The 19987-nt window shown below is 40.8% G+C and overlaps 1 protein-coding gene across 1 annotated transcript in view; it reads left to right on the top strand.

Annotated features, from left to right (window-relative positions):
• The first annotated feature begins 7473 nt into the window (after positions 1–7473).
• LOC135005972 (uncharacterized) overlaps positions 7474–19987 on the top strand; it is a 242614-nt gene continuing 230100 nt past the window's right edge. The window contains exons 1-2 of the mRNA XM_063951981.1: positions 7474–7546; positions 7790–8054. Coding sequence (XP_063808051.1) covers positions 7938–8054 — 117 coding nt within the window. The 5' untranslated portion in view covers positions 7474–7546; positions 7790–7937. The remainder of the gene's footprint in view (positions 7547–7789; positions 8055–19987) is intronic.

The raw sequence follows: 19987 nt of genomic DNA, 5'->3' as shown, positions 1-19987 counted from the left end.
TATTTTCCCAAACCCCTTCTTCTGCAGAGTACACTACTGCTTTTAAAACAAATGGATGTCCCTCCCCTAACTTATGTATGATTGCTATGCAGACACAATCCTGACAGGACATTTAACTTGCATTCATTGCTCGCACCAGTCTGTGGTTACAGCTCACGGAAGAGAGAGAAAAAAAAAAGTTTTAAATTACTTCCCTTCCTGATTTTTTTTTCTTAACTCTGTACGCTATAATTTTTAAAGCGACAGGACGTGTTTTATGGTACTAACAAGGTATGCAAGTCAGATGCAATGATATTCTACTGTGAGTACAACTTAGACTCGTATATTATGTACAATATATTGTTCTGAACCTTCCAATTCAGACAGTATATCTGACCAATCCTTTCCAATATTTCTTACTTTAAGAATAAAATGACAACCTATTGGTACAAAAATGTTAAACCCCTCTTCCCACGGTTCAGAGAATAAGGGTGATTCTCCTGGATTACAAATATAATGTAAATAAAATTTCTGATCGTGGTGTGCCTTTACTAAGAGTACTACACACTTACAAAGGGGACATGTCTGTTTCATAACTCTGACTTATTTCTAGAGTCTTTCTACAATATCCTACACATATAGACTGCAGTAACACAAACTTAACCTACGTTCTAATGGTCAATATAAGACAAAACAAGACAGTGGTCGCAGCAACGTTCAGTTTAACAACCCGTCAGTTGGTTATATGCAGACACCCTCTAAATACTCAGAAATCCATTTACTTCCACATTCATTCATTGTTACGCCTTTATAACACATATAAGCACATAAGCAAGAGAATAGAAGGAAAATGAAAAATCAACCTGCTTACTGAGTGAACTTTGTGCGTGCGATCCAGATCCCTGTCTCCCAGCGGAACAGATTGAACAGTTAACGGAATGAGAGTCTACAGAGAAATATCTCTACGTACCATGCATGGGTTTTGAGTCTCAGTCCAGGAACCGTCCGCCCAGTCGTCCGCTGTTCAACAGGTGATGTGGGATCTCGGATTCGGAACCTCCAGATTGATAAAGGTAACCCCAGTTAAGCAAAGGGTGCCCTTTCCTGGGGTTACCTTTATCACCCTCATACAGAGAGGAAATTCAGCAGACTTCTAGTTTGGGATCTCCACTTTAAATAGTGATCTGTTGGGGCTCCTCCTAGATACAGCAATTGGTGCCATTTCCACTATACTTGCCAGTCCCTACATATTATATGGAAAGCAAGCTTTATCAAAGGATTGCAATCCTAAAATCCTGTGCACAGGTACAAAATCAACATTTGGACACTATTCATGTTATGTGTGTTCGGGTACCCGATGCTAATGTTTATACAGTAATTAAGCATAGTTGTGATAATTGATTGGTGTCTTGTTTGAAGTCTATTTTTGAAAGGTGTTAAAATCACTTAACAGGCTTAGTAAAGGGTCACAGAGTTGGGCCCTGCCTAAAGGTCCAATAATCTGAGTCACTCAAGTAATAACCCTAGAGTGGTTGTGCCTATTACTGATTTATGCAGATAACGGTTAGTAAGTTATATACAAGTTGTCATTACGGTGAAAGAAAGACAGTATCAGGCAACAAGTAATCATATGCAAAGTTTGTGCTTAAAGTTGTCATTGTTGTGATCCCATGTATTATACTGAGTTATTACTGTGTTAGTGTACAGACTATATCGCATGCAGTGGTTCTTGAAAAAAATACACCTGCATTATTAATGAACGTTGTTTTTCATATTCAAAAGTGTGTTACTCATACCTTCAGACCTCTCCGCGAAGAGAATAGGAGTATCATCGTGAAGCTGAGTTCTGGTAAGCACATTGCCATAAGGGGCTAACCTGAGGGTACCACAGACATCGCCTTTTTCTCTGACGTCCTAGTGGATGCTGGGACTCCGTAAGGACCATGGGGAATAGCGGCTCCGCAGGAGACAGGGCACAAGAATAAAAGCTTTAGGATCAGGTGGTGTGCACTGGCTCCTCCCCCTATGACCCTCCTCCAAGCCTCAGTTAGATTTTTGTGCCCGAACGAGAAGGGTGCAGGCTAGGTGGCTCTCCTGAGCTGCTTAGAATAAAAGTTTAATTTAGGTTTTTTATTTTCAGTGAGTCCTGCTGGCAACAGGCTCACTGCATCGTGGGACTAAGGGGAGAAGAAACGGACTCACCTGCGTGCAGAGTGGATCGGGTTTCTTAGGCTACTGGACATTAGCTCCAGAGGGACGATCACAGGTTCAGCCTGGATGGGTCACCGGAGCCGCGCCGCCGTCCCCCTTACAGAGCCAGAAGAGACGAAGAGGTCCGGTGAAATCGGCGGCAGAAGACAATCCTGTCTTCAGACTAAGGTAGCGCACAGCACCGCAGCTGTGCGCCATTGCTCTCAGCACACTTCACACTCCGGTCACTGAGGGTGCAGGGCGCTTGGGGGGGAGCGCCCTGAGACGCAATATAGATGACAAATACCTTAGGTGGCAAAAGAATACATCACATATAGCTCCTGGGCTATATGGATGTATTTTAACCCCTGCCATTTTTACACATAAAAGCGGGAGATAAGGACGTCGTGAAGGGGCGGGGCCTATCTCCTCAGCACACAAGCGCCATTTTCCCTCACAGTTCCGCTGGAAGGACGGCTCCCTGACTCTCCCCTGCAGTCCTGCTTCAGAATCAGGGTAAAAAAGAGAAGGGGGGGCACTATTGGCAGCAAATGACAATATAAACAGCAGCTATAAGGGAATAACACTTATATAAGGTTATCCCTATATATATATATAGCGCTGGGTGTGTGCTGGCAGACTCTCCCTCTGTCTCTCCAAAGGGCTCGTGGGGTCCTGTCCTCTATCAGAGCATTCCCGGTGTGTGTGCTGTGTGTCGGTACGTGTGTGTCGACATGTATGAGGAGGAAAATGATGTGGAGGCGGAGCAATTGCCTGCGTTAGTGATGTCACCCCCTAGGGAGTCGACACCTGACTGGATGATCGTGTTCAAACAATTAAGTGATAATGTCAACACTTTGCAAAAAACTGTTGACGACATGAGACAGCTGGCAAATCAATTAGTGCCTGTCCAGGCGTCTCAGACACCGTCAGGGGCCCTAAAACGCCCGTTACCTCAGTGGGTCGACACAGACCCAGACACAGATACGGAGTCTAGTGTCGACGGTGATGAGTCGAACGTAATGTCCAGTAGGGCCACACGTTACATGATCACGGCAATGAAGGAAGCATTGCACATTTCTGACACTACAAATACCACTAAGAAGGGTATTATGTGGGGGGTGAAAAAACTACCAATAGTTTTTCCTGAGTCAGATGAATTGAATGAGGTGTGTGATAAAGCGTGGGTTTCTCCCGACAAAAAACTGCTAATTTCTAATAAATTATTGGCACTATATCCTTTCCCATCAGAGGTTAGGACACGTTGGGAAACACCCCCTAGGGTAGATAAGGCGCTCACACGTTTATCAAAACAAGTAGCGTTACCGTCTCCTGATACGGCCACCCTCAAAGAACCAGCTGATAGAAGGCTGGAAAATATTCTAAAAAGTATATACACACATACTGGTGTTATACTGCGACCAGCAATCGCTTCAGCCTGGATGTGCAGTGCTGGAGTCGCGTGGTCGGATTCCCTGACTGAAAATATTGATACCCTGGATAGGGACAATATATTGTTAACTATAGAGCATTTGAAGGATGCATTACTATATATGCGTGATGCACAGAGGGATATTTGCACCCTGGCATCAAGAGTAAGTGCTATGTCCATCTCTGCCAGAAGAACGTTATGGACGCGTCAGTGGTCAGGGGATGCGGATTCCAAACGACATATGGAAGTATTGCCGTATAAAGGGGAGGAGTTATTTGGGGCTGGTCTTTCGGACCTGATGGCCACGGCAACGGCTGGAAAGTCCACCTTCTTACCCCAGGTCACTTCACATCAACAGAAAAAGACACCGTCTTTTCAAACTCAGTCCTTTCGTTCCCATAAATACAAGCGAGCAAAAGGCCATTCCTTTCTGCCCCGGGGCAGAGGAAGGGGAAAAAGACTGCACCATGCAGCCGCTTCCCAGGATCAGAAGCCTTCCCCTGCTTCTGCCAAGTCTTCAGCATGACGCTGGGGCTTTACAAGCAGACTCAGGCTTGGTGGGGGCCCGTCTCAAGAATTTCAACGCGCAGTGGGCTCACTCGCAAGTGGATCCCTGGATTCTACAGGTAGTATCGCAGGGGTACAAACTGGAATTCGAGGCGTTTCCCCCTCGCCGGTTCCTGAAGTCTGCTCTGCCAAAGTCTCCCTCCGACAGGGAGGCAGTTCTGGAAGCCATTCACAAGCTGTATTCCCAGCAGGTGATAATCAAGGTACCCCTCCTACAACAAGGAAAGGGTTATTATTCCACACTGTTTGTGGTACCGAAACCGGACGGCTCGGTGAGACCAATTTTAAATCTGAAATCCTTGAACACTTACATAAAAAGGTTCAAATTCAAGATGGAATCACTCAGAGCGGTGATAGCGAACCTGGAAGAAGGGGACTATATGGTGTCTCTGGACATCAAAGATGCTTATCTCCACGTCCCAATCTACCCTTCTCACCAAGGGTATCTCAGGTTTGTAGTACAAGACTGTCATTATCAGTTTCAGACGCTGCCGTTTGGGTTGTCCACGGCACCTCGGGTCTTTACCAAGGTAATGGCCGAAATGATGATTCTTCTTCGAAGAAAAGGCGTATTAATTATCCCTTACTTGGACGATCTCCTGATAAGGGCAAGGTCCAGGGAACGGTTAGAAGTCGGAGTAGCACTATCTCAGATAGTGTTACGTCAGCACGGGTGGATCCTAAATATTCCAAAATCGCAGCTGATTCCAACGACACGTCTTCTGTTCCTAGGAATGATTCTGGACACAGTCCAGAAGAAGGTTTTTCTCCCGGAGGAGAAGGCCAAGGAGTTATCCGAGCTAGTCAGGAACCTCCTAAAACCAGCCCAGGTGTCAGTGCATCAGTGCACGAGGGTCCTGGGAAAAATGGTGGCTTCTTACAAAGCAATTCCATTCGGAAGATTCCATGCAAGAACGTTTCAGTGGGATCTACTGGACAAATGGTCCGGTTCGCATCTTCAGATGCAGCAGCGGATAACCCTGTCACCAAAGACAAGAGTGTCTCTCCTGTGGTGGTTGTAGAGTGCTCATCTTCTAGAGGGCCGCAGATTCGGCATTCAGGATTGGATCCTGGTGACCACGGATGCAAGCCTGAGAGGCTGGGGAGCAGTCACACAGGGAAAAAACTTCCAGGGCTTGTGGTCAAGCATGGAAACATCTCTTCATATAAACATTCTGGAACTACGGGCCATTTACAATGCCCTAAGTCAAGCGAAACCCCTGCTTCAGGGTCAGGCGGTATTGATCCAATCGGACAACATCACGTCAGTCGCCCACGTAAACAGACAGGGCGGCACGAGAAGCAGGAGGGCAATGGCAGAGGCTGCAAGGATTTTTCGCTGGGCGGAAAATCATGTGATAGCTCTGTCAGCAGTGTTCATTCCGGGAGTGGACAACTGGGAAGCAGACTTCCTCAGCAGACACGACCTTCACCCGGGAGAGTGGGGACTTCACCCAGAAGTCTTCCACCTGATTGTAAACCGTTGGGAAAAACCAAAGGTGGACATGATGGCGTCACGTCTAAACAAAAAATTAGACAGATATTGCGCCAGGTCAAGGGACCCTCAGGCAATAGCGGTGGACGCTCTGGTGACACCGTGGGTGTACCAGTCAGTGTATGTGTTCCCTCCTCTGCCTCTCATACCAAAAGTACTGAGAATCATAAGAAGGAGAGGAGTAAGAACGATACTCGTGGTTCCGGATTGGCCAAGAAGGACTTGGTACCCGGAACTTCAGGAGATGCTCACGGAAGACCCGTGGCCTCTACCTCTAAGAAAGGACCTGCTCCAGCAGGGGCCTTGTCTGTTCCAAGACTTACCGCGGCTGCGTTTGACGGCATGGCGGTTGAACGCCGGATCCTGAAGGAAAAAGGCATTCCAGATGAAGTCATCCCTACCCTGGTCAAAGCCAGGAAGGATGTAACCGCAAAACATTATCACCGCATTTGGCGAAAATATGTTGCGTGGTGTGAGGCCAAGAAGGCCCCTACAGAGGAATTTCAACTGGGTCGTTTCCTCCATTTCCTGCAAACAGGACTGTCTATGGGCCTAAAATTAGGGTCCATTAAGGTTCAAATTTCGGCCCTGTCGATTTTCTTCCAGAAAGAACTGGCTTCAGTACCTGAAGTTCAGACATTTGTAAAAGGGGTACTGCATATACAACCTCCTTTTGTGCCTCCAGTGGCACCTTGGGATCTCAATGTTGTTTTGAGGTTCCTTAAGTCACATTGGTTTGAACCACTCACCACTGTGGACTTAAAATATCTCACATGGAAGGTGACGATGCTGTTAGCCATGGCTTCAGCCAGGCGTGTGTCAGAATTGGCGGCTTTATCATATAAAAGCCCTTACTTAATTTTTCATTCTGACAGGGCGGAATTGAGGACTCGTCCTCAATTTCTCCCTAAGGTGGTTTCTGCTTTTCACATGAACCAACCTATTGTGGTGCCTGCAGCTACTAGGGACTTGGAGGACTCCAAGTTACTTGACGTTGTCAGGGCCCTGAAAATATATGTTTCCAGGACGGCTGGAGTCAGAAAGTCTGACTCGCTGTTTATCCTGTATGCACCCAACAAGCTGGGTGCTCCTGCTTCTAAGCAGACTATTGCTCGTTGGATTTGTAGTACAATTCAACTTGCACATTCTGTGGCAGGCCTGCCACAGCCTAAATCGGTAAAAGCCCATTCCACAAGGAAAGTGGGCTCATCTTGGGCGGCTGCCCGAGGGGTCTCGGCTTTACAACTTTGCCGAGCAGCTACTTGGTCAGGGGCAAACACGTTTGCTAAATTCTACAAATTTGATACCCTGGCTGAGGAGGACCTGGAGTTCTCTCATTCGGTGCTGCAGAGTCATCCGCACTCTCCCGCCCGTTTGGGAGCTTTGGTATAATCCCCATGGTCCTTACGGAGTCCCAGCATCCACTAGGACGTCAGAGAAAATAAGATTTTACTTACCGATAAATCTATTTCTCATAGTCCGTAGTGGATGCTGGGCGCCCATCCCAAGTGCGGATTGTCTGCAATACTTGTATATAGTTATTGTTAACAAAATCGGGTTATTGTTGTTGTGAGCCATCTTTTCAGAGGCTCCTTCGTTGTTATCATACTGTTAACTGGGTTCAGATCACGAGTTGTACGGTGTGATTGGTGTGGCTGGTATGAGTCTTACCCGGGATTCAATATCCTTCCTTATTATGTACGCTCGTCCGGGCACAGTATCCTAACTGAGGCTTGGAGGAGGGTCATAGGGGGAGGAGCCAGTGCACACCACCTGATCCTAAAGCTTTTATTCTTGTGCCCTGTCTCCTGCGGAGCCGCTATTCCCCATGGTCCTTACGGAGTCCCAGCATCCACTACGGACTATGAGAAATAGATTTATCGGTAAGTAAAATCTTATTTTTCCTTAATAGCAACAAAACATGACTACAATATATATTGCATCAACAAGATGTCATATATAGTGATTATTTTCTGTCAGCCAGTTCATGTTCTCCTTATTGCTGCATTCCCAATACTTTCCTGATAACTGCATGGATATGGGAAAGGTTATCAGCAAAGACTATCTGAAATAGCAGAGCCTTGTTACTACAGCTTCTATAATGCAAGACATTTTCTCTGCTATAGACCGAGAGGGTGTTACACAGTTCTCACGTTAAGAAGAAACGAAACTGAAAGTGGATCTAGAACACAATCTTCCGATTCTCTCTGTCAGTTCTTGGAGGTAGCAGCTGACAGCACAGTAATCACTGCAATTTATGGACGACTCTGCACCATGTCTGCCCAGCCACCGAGACCCTGCGCTTTCTGCCCTGAGCTGGAGGAGAATGAAGAGATTGGGAAATTGCTGGTGTCACCTGATGGGGCGATTGTCGCTCACTCCAACTGCATGGTGAGACGTGGGGAATCTGTAGTTACAGACGGGGCACATTGTGAGACTCTACCTCACTCTGGAGTCTATTTACTTAGCATTGTAGAAAGATAAAGTGGAGAGAGATAAAGTACTAACCAACACCTAACTTCCATGTTTCAGTCTGGGAAGGGGGGGGGGGGGGGAAGAGGGATATATCAAAGTCCAGAGAGAGGTAAAATTGTGAGAGATAAAATACTAGCCAATCAGCTTAAATCTTACATTCTACAGGCTGTGTTTGAAAAATGACAGAAGCTGATTGGTTGGTACTTTATCTCTATGGATCAGTAAATAGACCCCTCTGTTTGCACATTAAATACAGTATGTGCAGCTCCGTACTCAGTGGTGGATGCATGGGTGCAAAGTCATCTAGTGACTACTTTCCTTAAGAAGTGAACTGCAGTCTAAGTAGGGCTATACAGTAGTCTCATACAGGAGCTGACAGTCACTCTCTTATAGTAGGAACTCCGTCTTTCAGCTGGTCACACACTAGGGTGCAGTGAGGACTCCTACTCAGTGTGGTCTGCTGGGTCCTCAAGTGAGTAATTGAGCATAATTATTTATCCAATAATATATTTATCGGCTAGGGGAAAGTTAGCAAGCTGATTACCTGGAAATATTTCCTTCCTGTTTCTAATACCTTTCAAACATGTTTACAAGGCTATTTGTATTTACATCCACAGGCCAGGGTTTCATTTTTATTATCATTTTTTTTCCTGAACTATTAAATCAACAAATAAATGTAACACAAATCTTTGGCAGGAAGCACTAACAGGGACAATGCAGTCAAACCTCAAAAACCTGCTGTTTTCAGGGGTTAACTGCGTTCTCTATATGCGTTAAAGTAGTCCGCAGCAGATATCGGCGATATCGCTCACTCCAAAGGCGGGATGCACCAATGTTAAAAAAGCGGCCAAACATACAATTTTCGGCTTCTCACTGCACGTGCACCAAACTCCGTAATGCGATACATTCTGGTCTTCAATGCCTATGAACTTCTTTCCGTGATTCCCCCAGAGAGTTATCCAATCGGATCCCTCCCAGCACATGGCACTGCGGCACTCGACGCATGCGCAGAAGATCTCCTGGGTTCAGGACCTGGAAGTCTATTGCAAAGGACAGCTCTTACCAGCAGAGCTGTTCTTTGAGTTTTTTCAAGCATGTGGCATTAATAAGTGCTATTTTGGTTGCAAAGAGTGGCGGGATGCATCACATTCAAAATGCAATGCATCATGCATCCTGCCCCAGCTGAGATGTCCGCTGCGGACCACTGGCGCTACAGTCCTCATAGAATGCTATGGAGCTATGATGTGCCAGTATGCATCAAGATCCAGAAAGTGAAACACCATTTATAGACGGCATTGCATAAAGAAGCCTATGGGCTCCTTTCCGCAGAATTCTTTGGAGAGGGAACCCCTTCCGCGGCTTGCTCATATACAATCTGATGACCACACATGCAAAGTGGGACTTCCGGAAGTCCCCATAATGCAAAGATCAGATCTTACTGGAAGAGCTGTTATTTGTGTTTTTATTCATTGATTTGGCGGTAATAAATGCCGCTATGCATGCAATAAGTAGCGGGATGTGTTATATGCATTATGAGATGCATGATACAGCACGCCCTGATTAATTAATACCAGATTAATCCAGGCAAAGTTAAAGGGCACATGTGGGATTGATGTTTTGTAGATGTTTTTCCCTGCGTTGTAAAGAGCACATTGCACATACTCTACACATACAGTACAGTATATGGGCTTATTATACTCTACACACACAGTACAGTATATGGGCTTATTATACTCTACACATACAGTACAGTGTAAGGGCTTATTATACTCTACACTTACAGTACAGTATATGGGCTTATTATACTCTACACATACAGTACAGTGTAAGGGCTTATTATACTCTACACATACAGTACAGTATATGGGCTTATTATACTCTACACATACAGTACAGTATATGGGCTTATTATACTCTACACATACAGTACAGTGTAAGGGCTTATTATACTCTACACATACAGTACAGTATATGGGCTTATTATACTCTACACATACAGTACAGTATAAGGGCTTATTATACTCTACACATACAGTACAGTGTAAGGGCTTATTATACTCTACACATACAGTACAGTATATGGGCTTATTATACTCTACACATACAGTACAGTATATGGTCTTATTATACTCTACATGTACAGTATATGGTCTTATTATACTCTACACATACAGTACAGTGTAAGGGCTTATTATACTCTATACATACAGTATATGGGCTTATTATACTCTACACATACAGTACAGTATATGGGCTTATTATACTTTACACATACAGTACAGTATGTGGGCTTATTATACTCTACACATACAGTACAGTATATGGTCTTATTATACTCTACACATACAGTACAGTGTAAGGGCTTATTATACTCTACACATACAGTACAGTATATGGTCTTATTATACTCTACACATACAGTACAGTGTAAGGGCTTATTATATTCTATACATACAGTATATGGGCTTATTATACTCTACACATACAGTACAGTATATGGGCTTATTATACTCTACACATACAGTACAGTATATTGGCTTATTATACTCTACACATACAGTACAGTATATGGTCTTATTATACTCTACACATACAGTACAGTATATGGGTTTATTATACTCTACACGTACAGTATATGGGCTTATTATACTCTACACATACAGTACAGTATATGGGCTTATTATACTCTACACATACAGTACAGTGTAAGGGCGTATTATACTCTACACATACAGTACAGTATATGGCCTTATTATACTCTACACATACAGTACAGTATATGGGCTTATTATACACTACACATACAGTACAGTGTAAGGGCTTATTATACGCTACACATACAGTACAGCGTAAGGGCTTATTGTACTCTACACGTACAGTATAGTATAAGGACGTATTGTGCTACAAATACAGTACAGTGTAAGGGCTTATTGTACTCTACACATACAGTACAGTATATGGCCTTATTGTACTCTACACATACTGTACAGTGTAAAGGCCTATTGTACTCTACACATACTGTACAGTGTAAGGGCTTATTATACTTTACACATACAGTACAATGTAATGGCTTATTGTACTCTACACATACAGTACAGTATAAGGGTTTATTTTACTCTACACATACAGTACAGTATATGGGCTTATTATACTCTACACATACAGTACAGTGTAAGGGCTTATTATACTCTACACATACAGTACAGTATATGGGCTTATACTCTACACATACAGTACAGTATATGGGCTTATTATTCTCAACACATATAGTACAGTATATGGTCTTATTATACTCTACACATACAGTACAGTATAAGGGCTTATTATACTCTACACATACAGTACAGTATATGGGCTTATTATACTCTACACATACAGTACAGTGTAAGGGTTTATTATACTCTACACATACAGTACAGTGTAAGGGCTTATTATACTCTACACATACAGTACAGTGTAAGGGCTTATTATACTCTACACATACAGTACAGTATATGGGCTTATTATACTCTACACATACAGTATAGTGTAAGGGCTTATTATACTCTACACATACAGTACAGTATATGGGCTTATACTCTACACATACAGTACAGTATATGGGCTTATTATACTCTACACACACAGTACAGTATATGGGCTTATTATACTCTACACATACAGTACAGTGTAAGGGCTTATTATACTCTACACTTACAGTACAGTATATGGGCTTATTATACTCTACACATACAGTACAGTGTAAGGGCTTATTATACTCTACACATACAGTACAGTATATGGGCTTATTATACTCTACACATACAGTACAGTATATGGGCTTATTATACTCTACACATACAGTACAGTGTAAGGGCTTATTATACTCTACACATACAGTACAGTATATGGGCTTATTATACTCTACACATACAGTACAGTATAAGGGCTTATTATACTCTACACATACAGTACAGTGTAAGGGCTTATTATACTCTACACATACAGTACAGTATATGGGCTTATTATACTCTACACATACAGTACAGTATATGGTCTTATTATACTCTACATGTACAGTATATGGTCTTATTATACTCTACACATACAGTACAGTGTAAGGGCTTATTATACTCTATACATACAGTATATGGGCTTATTATACTCTACACATACAGTACAGTATATGGGCTTATTATACTTTACACATACAGTACAGTATGTGGGCTTATTATACTCTACACATACAGTACAGTATATGGTCTTATTATACTCTACACATACAGTACAGTGTAAGGGCTTATTATACTCTACACATACAGTACAGTATATGGTCTTATTATACTCTACACATACAGTACAGTGTAAGGGCTTATTATATTCTATACATACAGTATATGGGCTTATTATACTCTACACATACAGTACAGTATATGGGCTTATTATACTCTACACATACAGTACAGTATATTGGCTTATTATACTCTACACATACAGTACAGTATATGGTCTTATTATACTCTACACATACAGTACAGTATATGGGTTTATTATACTCTACACGTACAGTATATGGGCTTATTATACTCTACACATACAGTACAGTATATGGGCTTATTATACTCTACACATACAGTACAGTGTAAGGGCGTATTATACTCTACACATACAGTACAGTATATGGCCTTATTATACTCTACACATACAGTACAGTATATGGGCTTATTATACACTACACATACAGTACAGTGTAAGGGCTTATTATACGCTACACATACAGTACAGCGTAAGGGCTTATTGTACTCTACACGTACAGTATAGTATAAGGACGTATTGTGCTACAAATACAGTACAGTGTAAGGGCTTATTGTACTCTACACATACAGTACAGTATATGGCCTTATTGTACTCTACACATACTGTACAGTGTAAAGGCCTATTGTACTCTACACATACTGTACAGTGTAAGGGCTTATTATACTTTACACATACAGTACAATGTAATGGCTTATTGTACTCTACACATACAGTACAGTATAAGGGTTTATTTTACTCTACACATACAGTACAGTATATGGGCTTATTATACTCTACACATACAGTACAGTGTAAGGGCTTATTATACTCTACACATACAGTACAGTATATGGGCTTATACTCTACACATACAGTACAGTATATGGGCTTATTATTCTCAACACATATAGTACAGTATATGGTCTTATTATACTCTACACATACAGTACAGTATAAGGGCTTATTATACTCTACACATACAGTACAGTATATGGGCTTATTATACTCTACACATACAGTACAGTGTAAGGGTTTATTATACTCTACACATACAGTACAGTGTAAGGGCTTATTATACTCTACACATACAGTACAGTGTAAGGGCTTATTATACTCTACACATACAGTACAGTATATGGGCTTATTATACTCTACACATACAGTATAGTGTAAGGGCTTATTATACTCTACACATACAGTACAGTATATGGGCTTATACTCTACACATACAGTACAGTATATGGGCTTATTATACTCTACACATACTGTACAGTATATGGGCTTATTATACTCTACACATACAGTACAGTATATGGGCTTATTATACTCTACACATACAGTACAGTGTAAGGGCTTATTATACTCTACACTTACAGTACAGTATAAGGGCTTATTAAACTCCACACATACAGTACAGTGTAAGGGCTTATTGTACTCTACACTTAGAGTACAGTATATGGGCTTATTATACTCTACACTTACAGTACAGTATATGGGCTTATTATACTCTACACATACAGTACAGTGTAAGGGCTTATTATACTCTACACTTACAGTACAGTATGTGGGCATATTATACTCTACACATACAGTACAGTGTAAGGGCTTATTATACTCTACACATACAGTACAGTATATGGGCTTATTATACTCTACACATACAGTACAGTGTAAGGGCTTATTATACTCTACACTTACAGTACAGTATATGGGCTTATTATACTCTACACTTACAGTACAGTATATGGGCTTATTATACACTACACATACAGTACAGTGTAAGGGCTTATTATACTCTACACTTACAGTACAGTATATGGGCTTATTATACTCTACACATACAGTACAGTGTAAGGGCTTATTATACTCTACACTTACAGTACAGTATATGGGCTTATTATACTCTACACTTACAGTACAGTATGTGGGCATATTATACTCTACACATACAGTACAGTGTAAGGGCTTATTATACTCCACACTTACAGGACAGTATATGGGCTTATTATACTCTACACATACAGTACAGTGTAAGGGCTTATTATACTCTACACTTACAGTACAGTATATGGGCTTATTATACTCTACACTTACAGTACAGTATATGGGCTTATTATACACTACACATACAGTACAGTGTAAGGGCTTATTATACTCTACACTTACAGTACAGTATATGGGCTTATTATACTCTACACATACAGTACAGTGTAAGGGCTTATTATACTCTACACTTACAGTACAGTATATGGGCTTATTATACTCTACACTTACAGTACAGTATATGGGCTTATTATACTCTACACATACACTACAGTATATGGGCTTATTATACTCTACACATACAGTACAGTGTAAGGGCTTATTATACTCTACACTTACAGTACAGTATATGGGCTTATTATACTCTACACTTACAGTACAGTATATGGGCTTATTATACTCTACACATACAGTACAGTATATGGGCTTATTATACTCTACACATACAGTACAGTGTAAGGGCTTATTATACTCTACACATACAGTACAGTATATGGGCTTATTATACTCTACACATACAGTACAGTGTAAGGGCTTATTATACTCTACACATACAGTACAGTGTAAGGGCTTATTATACTCTACACATACAGTACAGTATATGGTCTTATTATACTCTACACATACAGTACAGTGTAAGGGCTTACTATACTCTACACTTACAGTACAGTATATGGGCTTATTATACTCTACACATACAGTACAGTATATGGGCTTATTATACTCTACACATACAGTACAGTATATGGGCTTATTATACTCAACACATATAGTACAGTATATGGTCTTATTATACTCTACACATACAGTACAGTATATGGGCTTATTATACTCTACACATACAGTACAGTGTAAGGGCTTATTATACTCTACACTTACAGTACAGTATATGGGCTTATTATACTCTACACTTACAGTACAGTATATGGGCTTATTATACACTACACATACAGTACAGTGTAAGGGCTTATTATACTCTACACTTACAGTACAGTATATGGGCTTATTATACTCTACACATACAGTACAGTGTAAGGGCTTATTATACTCTACACTTACAGTACAGTATATGGGCTTATTATACTCTACACTTACAGTACAGTATATGGGCTTATTATACTCTACACATACACTACAGTATATGGGCTTATTATACTCTACACATACAGTACAGTGTAAGGGCTTATTATACTCTACACTTACAGTACAGTATATGGGCTTATTATACTCTACACTTACAGTACAGTATATGGGCTTATTATACTCTACACATACAGTACAGTATATGGGCTTATTATACTCTACACATACAGTACAGTGTAAGGGCTTATTATACTCTACACATACAGTACAGTATATGGGCTTATTATACTCTACACATACAGTACAGTGTAAGGGCTTATTATACTCTACACATACAGTACAGTGTAAGGGCTTATTATACTCTACACATACAGTACAGTATATGGTCTTATTATACTCTACACTTACAGTACAGTATATGGGCTTATTATACTCTACACATACAGTACAGTATATGGGCTTATTATACTCTACACATACAGTACAGTATATGGGCTTATTATACTCAACACATATAGTACAGTATATGGTCTTATTATACTCTACACATACAGTACAGTATATGGGCTTATTATACTCTACACATACAGTACAGTGTAAGGGCTTATTATACTCTACACATACAGTACAGTGTAAGGGCTTATTATACTCCTCACATACAGTAAAGTGTAAGGGCTTATTATACTCTACACGTACAGTACAGTATATGGGCTTATTATACTCTACACATACAGTACAGTATATGGGCTTATTATACTCTACACATACAGTACAGTATAAGGGCTTATTATACTCTACACATACAGTACAGTGTAAGGGCTTATTATACTCCTCACATACAGTACAGTGTAAGGCCTTATTATACTCTACACGTACAGTACAGTATATGGTCTTATTATACTCTACATGTACAGTATATAGGTTTATAATCTACACATGCATACATACATACATACATACATACATACATAGTATTTGAAGTTGAATAGAGGCAAATTGCCCATCGTGTTCAACCTGTATTAAGTTGTGATGATTCTACATACTTGCTGAGTAATGTTTTATGACTAGTTAGCTACTATAACTCATGTTACCCCCGGATTAACCACGTTGATATTTTAAGTATTATAACCTTGGATAGCTTTTTCATTCAGAAATTTATCCATTCCTTTTTAAATCCAATTACAGAGTCCGCCATTACCACCCTCCCTGGCAGGGAATTCCACATCCTGATTGCCCTAACAGTGAAGAACCCTTTCCTCCGTTGCGTTCGGAACTTTCTCTCCTCCAGTCGCAGCGAGTGCCCACGTGTCCTAAACTGTGTTCTTTTAATAAATAATTCCTCTGATAACTCTTTGTGATGTCCCTTTACATATTTGAAGATATTAATTATATCTCCTCTTAGGTACCTCTTTTCTAGTGTATACATATTCAGCCTAGTAAGTCTTTCCTTATAGTTCAGTCCTTCTAGGCCTTTAATCAATTTAGTAGCTCGCCTTAGTTTGAACACTTTCAAGCTCACTGATGTCTTCTTTATACAATGGTGCCCAAAACTGAACACAATTTTCCAGGTGCGGACGTACCAATTCCTTATACAGCGGCATGATTACATCCGAGTCCCTTGTCTCAATTCCCCTTTTTATGCACGCTAGCACCTTACTTGCCTTCTTTACTGCGTTTTGACACTGTGTATGGTTATTAAGCCTATTATCAATGAATACCCCCAAATCTGTTTCCAACTAGGCGTTCCCCATTTAATATGTAGGATGCAAGTTTGTTTTTAGTCCCAAAATGCATAACCTTGCATTTGTCTGTATTGAACCTCATTTTCCATTTAGATTCAAGTTTAGATAGATCATTCTGCAAGGACAGTATAAGGGCTTATTATACTCTACACATATAGTACAGTATATGGGCTTATTATACTCTACACATACAGTACAGCGTAAGGACTTATTATACTCTATACGTACAGTACACTATGAGGCCTTAGTGTACTCTACACATACAGTACAGCATAAGGGCTTATTGTACTCTACACGTACAGTACAGTATATGGCTTATTGTACTCTACACATTTTGTACAGTATAAGGGCTTATTGTGCTACAAATACAGTACAGTGTAAGGGCTTATTTTACTCTACACGTACAGTATGTGGCCTTATTGTACTCTACACATACTGTACAGTGTAAAGGCTTATTGTACTCTACACATACTGTACAGTGTAAGGGCTTTTTGTACTATACACATACAGTATAGTATATTGGCTTATACTCCACACATGCAGTACAGCGTAAGGGCTTATTATACTCTACACATACAGTACAGTGTAAGGGCTTATTGTACTCTACATGTACAGTACAGTATAATGTCTTACTATACTCTACACATACAGTACAGTATAAGGGCTTATTATACTCTACACACACAGTACAGTGTAAGGGCTCATTATACTCTACACGTACAGTACACTATAAGGGCTTATTGTACTCTACACATACAGTACAGTATAAGGGCTTATTATACGCTACACATACAGTACAGCGTAAGGGCTTATTGTATACTACACGTACAGTATAGTATAAGGACGTATTGTGCTACAAATACAGTACAGTGTAAGGGCTTATTGTACTCTACACATACAGTACAGTATATGGCCTTATTGTACTCTACACATACTGTACAGTGTAAAGGCCTATTGTACTCTACACATACTGTACAGTGTAAGGGCTTATTATACTTTACACATACAGTACAATGTAATGGCTTATTGTACTCTACACATACAGTACAGTATAAGGGCTTATTTTACTCTACACATACAGTACAGTATATGGGCTTATTATACTCTACAGATACAGTACAGTGTAAGGGCTTATTATACTCTACACGTTAAGTACAGTATATGGGCTTATTATACTCTACACGTACAGTATATAGGCTTATAATCTACACATACAGTACAGTATAGGGCTTATTATACTCTACACATACAGTACAGCGTAAGGGCTTATTATACTCTACACGTACAGTACACTATGAGTCCTTATTGTACTCTACACATACAGTACAGCATAAGGGCTTATTGTACTCTACACGTACAGTACAGTATAAGGGCTTATTGTACTCCACATTTTGTACAGTATAAGGGCTTATTGTGCTACAAATACAGTACAGTGTAAGGGCTTATTGTACTCTACACGTACAGTATATGGCCTTTATGTACTCTACACATACTGTACAGTGTAAAGGCTTATTGTACTCTACACATACTGTACAGTGTAAGGGCTTTTTGTACTCTAGTCATACAGTATAGTATATTGGCTTATTATACTCTACACATGCAGTACAGCGTAAGGGCTTATTATACTCTACACATACAGTACAGTGTAAGGGCTTATTGTACTCTACATGCACAGTACAGTGTAAGGGCTCATTATACTCTACACGTACAGTACAGTGTAAGGGCTTATTACACTCTACACATACAGTACAGTATATGGGCTTATTATACTCTACACATACAGTACAAAGGGCTTATTATACTCTACACGTACAGCACAGTATAAGGGCTTATTGTACTCTACACATACAGTACAATATAAGGGCTTATTATACTCTACACATACAGTACAACATAAGGGCTTCTTGTACTCTACACATACAGTACAGTATAAGGGCTTATTGTACTCTACACATACAGTACAGTATAAGGGCTTATTATACTCTACACATACAGTGCAGCGTAAGGGCTTATTGTACTCTACAAGTACAGTATAGTATAAGGGCGTATTGTGCTACAAATACAGTACAGTGTAAGGACTTATTGTACTCTACACATTCAGTACAGTATATGGCCTTATTGTACTCTACACATACTGTACAGTGTAAAGGCCTATTGTACTCCACACATACTGTACAGTGTAAGGGCTTATTATACTTTACACATACTGTACAGTGTAAGGGCTTTTTGTACTCTACACATACAGTATAGTACCGTATATACTCGAGTATAAGTCGGCCCGAATATATGCCGAGGCACCTAATTTTACCACAAAAACCTGGGAAATCTTATTGACTCGAGTATAAGCCTAGGGTGGAAAATGCAGCTCTAGCCGTACACAGCCCTCAGTGCCAGATATGCCCTCATACTGCCAGATATGCCCCCACAGTGCCAGATATGCCCTCATAATGCCAGATATGCCCCCACAGTGCCAGATATGCCCTCATGCTGCCAGATATGTCCTCATGCTGCCAGATATGCCCCACAGTGAAAGATGTGCCAGATATGCCCCACAGTGCCAGATATGCCCTCATGCTGCCAGATATGTCCTCATGCTGCCAGATATGCCCCACAGTGAAAGATGTGCCAGATATGCCCCACAGTGCCAGTTTGTTACTTACCCTCCGTCGCTCCCGCGCTGTCCCGTCGCTCCCGCGCTGTCTTCTG

This window comes from Pseudophryne corroboree, chromosome 2 (assembly GCF_028390025.1).
Source record: "Pseudophryne corroboree isolate aPseCor3 chromosome 2, aPseCor3.hap2, whole genome shotgun sequence".
Lineage (NCBI taxonomy): Eukaryota > Metazoa > Chordata > Amphibia > Anura > Myobatrachidae > Pseudophryne > Pseudophryne corroboree.
Note: the sequence above shows the minus strand (reverse complement) of the source record. Positions and strands in the feature narration are given on the sequence as shown.